Consider the following 11087-nt stretch of genomic DNA (forward strand, 5'->3'; position numbering starts at 1 on the left):
CTGTGTGGAGCAGTGAGGCAGCAGTGCTAACCATTGAGCCACCCAAACATTCTGAATATTAAGTCCCCTTCCTTATTTGGCTTTCTGTGTACTGGCTAAAATAGGTGCTCCTGGATGCGATGAAGGAGTTTTGTTCCCTCCCTACCTTGCACACTAAAACTAACCCCCAGTTAATATCTGAATAGTAATTAAATTCCCAGACTATTACTGCCTTATTATTCTTACATTTCTCTGAATTTGATTGTGTTTGATCCGGTATCTGTTCTGATTGTGTTGGATCCGGTATCCGTTCTGATTCTGTTTGATCCGGTATCTGTTCTGACTGTGTTTGATCCGGTATCTGTTCTGACTGTGTTTGATCCGGTGTCTGTTCTGATTGTGTTTGATCCGGTATCTGTTCTGACTGTGTTTGATCCGGTATCTGTTCTGATTGTGTTTGATCCGGTGTCTGTTCTGATTGTGTTTGATCCGGTATCTGTTCTGACAGTGTTTGATCCGGTATCTGCTCTGACTGTGTTTGATCCGGTATCAGTTCTGACTGTGTTTGATCCGGTATCTGTTCTGATTGTGTTTGATCCGGTATCCGTTCTGATTCTGTTTGATCCGGTATCCGTTCTGATTGTGTTTGATCCGGTATCCGTTCTGACTGTGTTTGATCCGGTATCCGTTCTGACCGTGTTTGATCCGGTATCTGTTCTGATTGTGTTTGATCCGGTATCCGTTCTGACCGTGTTTGATCCGGTATCTGTTCTGATTGTGTTTGATCCTGTATCTGTTCTGACTGTGTTTGATCCGGTATCTGTTCTGACTGTGTTTGACCCGGTATCTGTTCTGACTGTGTTTGGTCCGGTATCCGCTCTGACTGTGTTTGATCCGGTATCCGTTCTGATTGTGTTTGATCCGGTATCCCTTCTGATTGTGTTTGATCCGGTATCTGTTCTGACTGTGTTTGATCCGGTATCCGCTCTGACTGTGTTTGACCCGGTATCCGTTCTGACTGTGTTTGATCCGGTATCCGTTCTGACTGTGTTTGACCCGGTATCCGTTCTGACTGTGTTTGATCCGGTATCCGCTCTGACTGTGTTTGATCCGGTATCCGTTCTGACTGTGTTTGACCCGGTATCCGTTCTGACTGTGTTTGATCCGGTATCTGTTCTGACTGTGTTTGATCCGGTATCTGCTCTGACTGTGTTTGACCCGGTATCCGTTCTGACTGTGTTTGACCCGGTATCCGTTCTGACTGTGTTTGACCCGGTATCCGTTCTGATTGTGTTTGATCCGGTATCTGTTCTGATTCTGTTTGATCCGGTATCTGTTCTGATTGTGTTTGATCCGGTATCTGTTCTGATTCTGTTTGATCCGGTATCTGTTCTGATTGTGTTTGATCCGGTATCTGTTCTGACTGTGTTTGATCCGGTATCTGTTCTGATTGTGTTTGATCCGGTATCTGTTCTGATTCTGTTTGATCCGGTATCCGTTCTGACCGTGTTTGATCCGGTATCTGTTCTGATTGTGTTTGATCCGGTATCTGTTCTGATTCTGTTTGATCCGGTATCTGTTCTGATTGTGTTTGATCCGGTATCTGTTCTGACTGTGTTTGATCCGGTATCTGCTCTGACTGTGTTTGATCCGGTATCTGTTCTGATTCTGTTTGATCCGGTATCCGTTCTGACTGTGTTTGATCCGGTATCTGTTCTGATTGTGTTTGATCCTGTATCTGTTCTGACTGTGTTTGATCCGGTATCTGTTCTGATTGTGTTTGATCCGGTATCCGTTCTGACTGTGTTTGATCCGGCATCTGTTCTGACTGTGTTTGATCCGGTATCCGTTCTGACCGTGTTTGATCCGGTATCTGTTCTGATTGTGTTTGATCCGGTATCTGTTCTGACTGTGTTTGATCCGGTATCCGCTCTGACTGTGTTTGATCCTGTATCTGTTCTGACTGTGTTTGATCCGGTATCTGTTCTGATTGTGTTTGATCCGGTATCCGTTCTGACTGTGTTTGATCCGGCATCTGTTCTGACTGTGTTTGATCCGGTATCCGTTCTGACCGTGTTTGATCCGGTATCTGTTCTGATTGTGTTTGATCCGGTATCTGTTCTGACTGTGTTTGATCCGGTATCCGCTCTGACTGTGTTTGATCCGGTATCTGTTCTGACTGTGTTTGATCCGGTATCCGTTCTGACTGTGTTTGATCCGGTATCTGCTCTGACTGTGTTTGATCCGGTATCTGTTCTGATTCTGTTTGATCCAGTATCTGTTCTGACTGTGTTTGATCCGGTATCTGCTCTGACTGTGTTTGATCCGGTATCCGTTCTGACTGTGGTTGATCCGGTATCTGTTCTGATTGTGTTTGATCTGGTATCTGCTCTGACTGTGTTTGATTTGGTATCTGCTCTGACTGTGTTTGATCCGGTATCTGTTCTGACTGTGTTTGATCCGGTATCCGTTCTGACTGTGTTTAATCCGGTATCTGTTCTGACTGTGTTTGATCCGGTATCCGTTCTGACTGTGTTTGATCCGGTATCCGTTCTGACTGTGGTTGATCCTGTATCTGTTCTGACTGTGTTTGATCCAGTATCTGTTCTGATTGTCTTTGATCCGGTATCCGTTCTGATTGTGTTTGATCCGGTATCCGCTCTGACTGTGTTTGATCCGGTATCCGTTCTGACTGTGTTTGATCCGGTATCCGTTCTGACTGTGGTTGATCCTGTATCTGTTCTGATTGTGGTTGATCCGGTATCTGTTCTGACTGTGTTGGATCCAGTATCTGTTCTGATTGCACGGGGACCTACAGTAGCAGCTGGCAGATTGTTCTGATTTTTTCTATTTCTGCCCATACAGTGTCATTGGACGATCCTTCCAGTTCTTAGCCCTTCACACTTATAATTGATTCACTATTCAATATTGTGGATCCTCCTCTGCCTCTATCACGCTCACTATCTTGTCTGAATATCCTATGCCCAGGAATGATGAGCTGTCAATCACACTCATCTCAGTGATAGCAATGATATCACTCTCCCACATGCTTCTCTGTGCTTTCAGTTTGTCTGTCTCACTCTGCAAGCTGCTTTAATTAATAGAACATATTGTATATGACCGTACTAAACTCACTCCTGTCTTACCTGGCCTATGTTTCCTCAACCTTTCAGACATAATACACTTTAGTTTCTAATTCCTCAGATTCTCCTGTCTGAACTAGTTATGAGAATCCTGTTCCTATGCCGATCAAGTTAAAATCCATCGAGTTCAAAACAGCATCAGCAAACGGCCCTGTGAAGGTGTTGGGTCCCAGTCTAAGCTCCCTAACTCCTTAAAGCCTGCTTGTCTGACCTCACTTCTCTTTCGTCCTGTGGCATTGGTTCCAACATGACCCATGACCTCTGACTGTTGACCCTCCTCCTTCAGAATCCCCCGCAGCACCTCCATGACATCCCTGACCCTGAGAGGGGGAAGGGTGCCCAGGAGGTGACACCCCAGTTTGGGGTCACATCTATGGCTGGAAAAGTGTCAGCCAACTCCTCTTGTTGGTGAATCTCCAATCGCTATTGGTTGTCTACACACCCACACTCCCCCCCACCACCCGGGTAGCTGGACCATCCACAATGCCATTGTCTTGTCTCTGACAGGCCTCCACAGGGAAACCCTCATTCCCACCAATTTCCCAGGCTATTCAGCAGTTTGTGAGTGAGATACACTCAGGGGACTCCCTCGCTACTTGCCAGGTCCCCTTCCTCTGTCTGGTAGACAGCGCCATTCCCTCACTGCCTGCACTTCCTGAAACTGTGGGGTTGACCACATCCTGAAAAGTACTATCCACAAATCTCTCAGCCTCGTGACTGCAGCGTCGTGTCCCCAGCTGTCACTCATGATCCAAAACACAGAGATCAAGATGCTTCAAATAGAGGCATCTCCTGTTCACATGATCATCCAGACCAGCAGGGGCACTTCGGGTTCCCCACACTTCACTCAGTGTGTGACAAGCACGCACACCCCCGCCCCACTTCATTGTTTGCAATGTTACATCAATCCTACTTGTCCTTTCTGCTCAAAACTAACCCTGGTCAGAGCACTGAGTATCGGAGTTGGGAGGTCATGTACATGACATTGGTTAGGCCACTGTTGGAATATTATATACAATTCTGGTCTCCTTTCTATCGGAAAGATGTTGTGAAACTTGAAAGGGTTCAGAAAAGATTTACAAGGATGTTGCCAGGGTTGGAGGGTTTGAGCTATAGGGAGAGGCTGGACAGGCTGGAGCTGTTTTCCCTGGAGCGTCAGAGGCTGAGGGGAGACCTTATAGAGGTTTACAAAATTATGAGGAGGCATGGATAGGGGAAATAGGCAAAGTCTTTTCCATAAGGTGGAGAGTCCAGAACTACAGAGTATAGGTTTAGGGTGAGAGGGGAAAGATTGAAAAGGGACCTAAGGGGCAACTTTTTCATGTAGAAGGTGGTGCGTGTATGGAAAGAGTTGCCACAGGAAGTGGTAGAGGCTGGTATAATTACGTTTAAAAAACACCTGGATGGGTTTATGAATAGGAAGGGTTTAGGGGGATATAGGTCAAGTGCTGGCAAATGGAACATTTGGATATCTGGATTTCGGATATCTGGTCGGCATGGATAAGTTGGACCAAAGAGTCTAACTCCTTGCTGTATATCTCTATGACTCTGCTGGTATGCTGAACATCAGCATCTCCAAACCTTTTCATTCGTTCACAGGATATGGGTGTTTATTGCCCATCCCTAATTACCCTAAAGAAAGTGTTGGTGAACTGTCTTTTTGAGCAATTGGAATCCTGGGGGTGCACCCATGGTCTGTATGGGGTGGACCTAATTATCCATAACATACCTGTGACACAGATACTAGATCCTTCAAAGTTATCTGAGGAACTTGCTATGAAGCTTCTGTGTCCACCAATTACCAGCGTCAATTGAACTGCACTGGAGAATATTCTCCACTGAATATACAGTGGAGAAACCATCTCCAGTCACTTCGGTCTCTATACTATAACTCTACTCCGAACTTGTGGAAACTCCCCTGATGCCTCTTTATAAGCAGAAAGTCCAGTGTGTGAGAGTCGAAGAGTTAACAAGGGAAAGCTCCTGGTCTTGTTGGAAAGTTGGTCTTGGGGTAGACAATGATTACCTGCTCAGTTTGTGAGTTCTCTCATGAAACTTTAAACAGGGGACACTGTAATAACATGTGTTTACTTCGATGGCAAGTTTACTGTAACAAAATGTCCCAAAACACTTCAACAATCGGTTATAAAAAGAGACTTTGAGGAACGTGGCCCAAAACTTGGACAAAGAGGCAGGTTTTTTTGGCATCCATGGTTCCACCTAGGGAAGGTGGGGGTGAGCTGTCTCCTTGAACTGTTGCAGTCCATGTGTTGTGGGTTGTCCCACAATGTCCTCAGGGAGGAAATTCCAGGATTCCGACCCAGCGACAGCGAAGGGACGGTGATATATTTCCAAGGCAGGATGATGAGTGGCTTGGAGTGGAACTTGAAGGGGGTGGTGTTCCCGTGTATCTGCTGTCCTTGTCCTTCTGGATGGAAGTGGTTGTGGGTTTGGAATGTGCTGTCTGAGGATCTTTGGTGAATTTCTGCAGTGCATCTTGTAGATAGTACATACTGCTGCTACTGAGTGTCGGTGGGGGAGGGAGTCGATGCTTGTGGATGTGGTGCCAATCAAGTGGGGGCTGCTTTGTCCTGGATGGTGTCAAGCTTCTTGAGTGTTGTTGGAGCTGCCCCCATCCAGGGGCAAGTGGGGAGTATCCCATCACACTCCTGATGTGTGGCTTGGAGATGGTGGACAGGTTTTGAGGAGTCAGGAGATAAGTTACCACCACGGTATTCCTTGCCTCTGACCTGCTCTTGTAGCCACTATGTTTATGTGGGGTGTTCAGTTCAGTTTCTGGTCAATGATAACCCCAGAGATGTTGATAGTGGGGATTCAGTGATGCTAATGCCATTGAAAATAAAGGGACAATGGTTAGATTTTCTCTTACTGGAGATGGTCATTGCCTGGCATTGGTAGGGTATAATTGTTACTTGCCACTTTTCAGCTCAAGACAGGATATTGCTCAGATTTTGTTGCATTTGAACATGGACTGCTTCAGTGTCTGAGGAGTTACAAATGGTACCGAACATTGTGCAATCTCTGGCAAACATCCCCATTTCTGACCTTGTGATGGAGGGAAGTCATTGATGAAGCAGCTGAAGATGGTTGGGCCAAGGGCACAAAGAATGCCAATGAGGTGTGCCTGACAGAAAATAGCAACATGGAGATACGGAGGGAGGGAATTTCAGAGTTAGGACCTTGGCAGCTCAAGGTCCAACCACCAAAAGTGTCATGACTAAAATCACAATAGAAATTGATAGCTCCTCAGACATTCTTCAGGGGTTAATTTCACACAGCCCCTTATGAATGGCTCAGATGATATTAAACCAGATTATCCCACTTTTACATTGTCATACCAATCACTACAAATACACATATTCTGAATTAATGGGAATATGTATGTGTGTGTGGGGGGGGGGTGGGGGGGGGGGGGGGGGGGGGGGGAGGTGGAGTTGATGTCAATAAACTGATGAATAAGTATTTCCACTGAATATGGTTAGCTTTAATGAGACGAGGTGTAGCAAGCTCTCTCTAGTCACAATTCGCAGGCTTGACAATCATGTTTCAACCACATTGCACCAATCTGCTGAAGTTGTTGGATAAAGTTTGGAAATGCTAATAAAGAAAACTCATTTTTACTTGTGAGTTTTAGTTTAGAAAAGTTTGCACAAAGTGTAAATCCTTCGGAGTACTGTGGTCCTGCTTGTGAGAGTTACAAAGGAAACCCCATTTCATTCACGTTCCGAGAAGCAGTGCAGTCGAAAGCAGCACAAACGAGTGTGTACTAGTTGCTGGCAGTCTCACCCCGCAGCAGCAGCAGCGAGATGGCGATACGCTGACTCACCATGAGCACGGTGCAGCAACGGTGTGTGCTCCAGACAGCAGGAACTGAAGACTGATGGCAGCTGCTACTGCAACCGACACAATGACATTCCCACAAATCACTTCTCACAGCTTTGGAAAACCTGCAGGCCCCTTTGAAATCTCCGGTGTTGAGGTTCAAACATTTATTGAACCGAGTTTATCTGAATTGGGGTAGTTACTGCAGGCAAGACAGTTGAGTTGTCCTGACCTGCTGTTTGGAGCCCTGACAGTCTGAATTTAGGAACTGTCAGTCTTTGTTACAGTTGATTCTGTCCACATGGCTGTTGTAACATTTAATGCAAACATATGTATCTGTCTAATGTACTTCCTTGCTCACTGGTCCATAGTTCCTATTGTTACAGATGCAAAACTTTTTTTCAAAACTAATCCAGTTTATTTGTTGACTGGAAATTTGAGGTATTTCCCAAGTTGTAAACAAAATCAGAAAAACTCAGCAGGTCTGGCAGTATCTGTGGATGTTCAGAAGTGAATAAAATTAAAAATCACACAGCCAGGTTATAGTCCAACAGTAAAAAATGAGGTCTGCAGATGCTGGAGATCACAGCTGCAAATGTGTTGCTGGTCAAAGCACAGCAGGCCAGGCAGCATCTCAGGAATAGAGAATTCGACGTTTCGAGCATAAGCCCTTCATCAGGAATAAGATTCCTGATGAAGGGCTTATGCTCGAAACGTCGAATTCTCTATTCCTGAGATGCTGCCTGGCCTGCTGTGCTTTGACCAGCAACACATTTGCAGCTATAGTCCAACAGGTTTGCCTGGAAGTACAAGCTTTCAGAGCGCTGCTCCTTCAGATAGCTCCTTCACCAGGCAGTCCATCAACTGTCGGACTCTAACATGGCATTGTGCGATTTTTAACAGAGCCTGTGGAGAGGAAGGATGTTAACATTTCAGGTCCAGTGTCCCTCCTTCAGAACATTACGTGTACACTAGTCCACCTGACCTTCCCCTATTGGCTCTTCCCCATTATCTCTTTCAGTCACCCACACTATCTGACAGAAATGATCAAACCACAAGAGTTCTGGACAGCACACAGAGGGAGGAATGCTCCCATTCCTGAAAGAATTGAGAACGAGAGGGCACAGAATCAAAGTGTCAGTTGACAGAAGAAGTAAAAATAATGTGAGAAAGAGCTTTTTTCACACAGCAGGTTCAAGGATGTACTGCCTGAGAATGTAGTGGAGGCTGGGTCATAGAAAACTGCAGCACAGGACAGGGCCTTTGTCCACAATGTTGTGCTGTGGTTTAATCCTAATGTAAAATATAATAACCTACACACCCCTCAACTCACTGCTATCCATGAGCATGTCCAGCAGTCGCTTAACTGTCCCCAATGACTCTGCTTCCACCACCACCACTGGCAATGCATTCCATGCATTCACAACTCTCTGCGTAAAGAACCTACCTTTAACATCTCCTTTATACCTTCCTCCTAATATCTTCAAACTATGATTTCTCGTACCATTCAATCCTGCCCTGGGGAAAGGTCTCTGGCTATTGACTCTATCTATTCCTCTCATTATCTTGTACACCTCGATCAGGTCACCTCTCTTCCTCCTTCTCTCCAGAGAGAAAAGTCTGAGCTTATTCAGCCTTTCTTCCTAAGGCAAGCCCTCCAGTCCAGGCAGCATCCTGGTAAACCTTCTTTGCACCCTCTCCAAGGCCTCTGTATCTTTCCTATAGTAGGGCGACCAGAACTGGACACAATCGAGGTGTTCAAGATGGAATTGGATGGTTATTTGAAAAGCAGAAATGTGCAGGATTATGAGGAGAATGACACTAAGGGAATTGCTCATTGGAAGAGCTAGTACAGACACAATGGCCTCCTTCTGTACTGTAACAGAGCTGCACAACATTTATAGAAAAGCTCTCCAACACCTCCCAGATCATAGTTAAAGGACAGGAAACAGATCACTAAACCTGTTCAACTCTCCACTGATGCTGCCCGACCTGCTAAATAACATTTCCCGCTAACAACTGAAGTCTGTTGGAGGGCAGGCATTATATTTACTCCAAATAAGCAAGACCTTCCTCTGCCCTGAAAGGTCTAGTCTCTCCACATGCACCAATGGGGACATGAAGCAATCTCACCTCTTACTACAAGGAATACCACAGGCACCTTCACAAAAAACAATCACAGTTTCAAAATGCACAACTTAAAGACAGAACTTGGCACATGCTCTCTGCGGTCACGATGAGTGTGTGGTGCTGGAAAAGCACAGCAGGTCAGGCAGCATCCGAGGAACAGGAGAATCGACGTAGCGGGCATGAGCCCTCTTCATCAGGAATGCTGTCTGCAACTCACCTTTTGTTGGAGTTAAGCATTTATATTAAACCCGGTTACAAAACAGCCCAATAACCTTCACCTCCGAGTCAGTGATTCCACCTCTCCCACCGACAAACAGGAACACAGAGACAGGGTCGGCTATTCGGCCCCTCGAGCATGTTCCGCCATTCTATAAGATCGTGGCTGATCTGTGACCTAAAGTCGTAACCTTTAATACTTTTATCGAACAAAAAAAATCAGATTTAATTAAAATTAATGGTTTTCTCTCTTACGAATCCCTTGAATCCAGGCACCCTGTCGTTTCCAAATTGCTCCGGAACAGTTTTCTTTATTTTTCCAAGCGCTCTTGTTAGTCAAATTTCTCCCAGGAGGAGGCGCCAGACTTCATTCCCTGTCTTCGAGGTGTGAGTGAGTGAGCAACTGAGAATTCGGGGTGTGTTACTTTGTAAATCCCAGCCACGGAGGGGGAGGGGGAGGGGGGGCCAGAGCAAAATAGTATTTGTTTCTTTTTTAAAAAAAGAATAACAAAATAGAGATGTGAATTTGGGGAAGGGGACTTAATCAGTGGACTCTTGTTTTTGTCAAACTTGTTTCAACTTTTGTTTTAAAATCCCCGACATGAACCATGTGATTTCCCGAAGACATATACAGGACATGAAGAAGAAAGTCGCTCCACCATCTCGGCACAAACATAAGTTGTGTTTTCTTTAGCCAAAAAATAAATTGCATAACATGACTTTAAGGGACAACACAATCTGGAGAGTAGAGTGCTCTTGAACTCCCTATACACACACACACACAAAGACATCGCCTCCCGAACCTGCACAACTTATATCCGTTGCAGATAGATTTGTTTCTGGCGTTAGCAATCACATCCGATTTAGTTCAGTATCAATGCGCCAGTCCCAATGCTTTCTGGAAGTCATTTGGACTTTTAAATACAAACACACACACACACAAATATATAAAGAGTTACGTGGATCGGTCGGTAGTAGGAGAGGAGTGAAAATCGGGTTTGCAAATTGCAACCGCAAAAGGAAACAAGGTTGCAAAGTGTAGCCAGTGCAGTTGCAGTGTAACAATGTTGCGGGGTTGGGGTGTTGTGTGTGTGAGAGTGTGTGTGTTTTTGTGAATGGCGATGGGAAGTCTGTGGATTAGGGCACTCTGGTTGTAGCGCACACAGAGTGAGCGAGAGGGAGCTTTCGCTGCTGGACTCAGGCTGATGTCATCGCTTCCGCCCTGTTTCCTTTTCGCTGAATCCAAAATGGAGTGAAATGAGTTTGTGAGAACACAGCGAGAATTTCAAGCTGCTCTTTCTGTAACCCTCACCCACCCCCCCCCCCCCCCCCCCCCTCCCACCACCGGACTGGGGCTTCACTCTGCTCTGCAAGGATTACTGCTGCTGCACAGATTCGGGGCTTTCTGCAGCGGCCGGAGAGAGAGGGAACGGGAGAGAGAGAGAGCGACCCGGGGATTGCGGCCCCAGCGGCGGCTTCATGTGCAGAGAGCGGCCGCTCGGAGCGGCTCACTCCCCGGGAGAGAGTGCAGGAAGATCCCGGGCTCCAGCACCGAGAATGTGACTGTGTCCCTTAGACAGCGCCGAGCCCCTGCAGCCGCTCCCCTCCCCCCGGGAGAAGGGCCCAGTGCCCCCACCCCCGGGCTCCAGCTCCGAGCGGAATCCCACCAGGCGCCAGAGCCCCAGGAAGTTTGCAGCGATGTTCGCCCCGGGGGAACCACAATGACCGAGGAACCGCCGCCAGAACAGTGAGTGCCTCACCCCCCCTCACCCCCCT

At 46.5% G+C, this 11087-nt stretch overlaps 2 protein-coding genes across 2 annotated transcripts in view; one reads left to right on the forward strand and one right to left on the reverse strand.

Annotated features, from left to right (window-relative positions):
- Positions 1–528: 528 nt before the first annotated feature.
- LOC132819602 (GATA zinc finger domain-containing protein 14-like) lies at positions 529–3429 on the reverse strand. Its single transcript, XM_060831174.1, has 2 exons — positions 3334–3429; positions 529–2775 (listed from the first exon to the last, which is right to left on the reverse strand). Exons 1-2 carry the CDS (start codon positions 3427–3429, stop codon positions 529–531), a joined length of 2343 nt encoding a protein of 780 aa, XP_060687157.1.
- A 6992-nt stretch (positions 3430–10421) lies between these two features.
- Positions 10422–11087, forward strand: part of LOC132819905 (sprouty-related, EVH1 domain-containing protein 2-like) — a 103510-nt gene continuing 102844 nt past the window's right edge. The window contains exon 1 of the mRNA XM_060831865.1: positions 10422–11058. Within this exon, the coding sequence (XP_060687848.1) occupies positions 11033–11058 (26 nt within the window). The 5' untranslated portion in view covers positions 10422–11032. The remainder of the gene's footprint in view (positions 11059–11087) is intronic.

This window comes from Hemiscyllium ocellatum, chromosome 10 (genome assembly GCF_020745735.1).
Source record: "Hemiscyllium ocellatum isolate sHemOce1 chromosome 10, sHemOce1.pat.X.cur, whole genome shotgun sequence".
NCBI lineage: Eukaryota > Metazoa > Chordata > Chondrichthyes > Orectolobiformes > Hemiscylliidae > Hemiscyllium > Hemiscyllium ocellatum.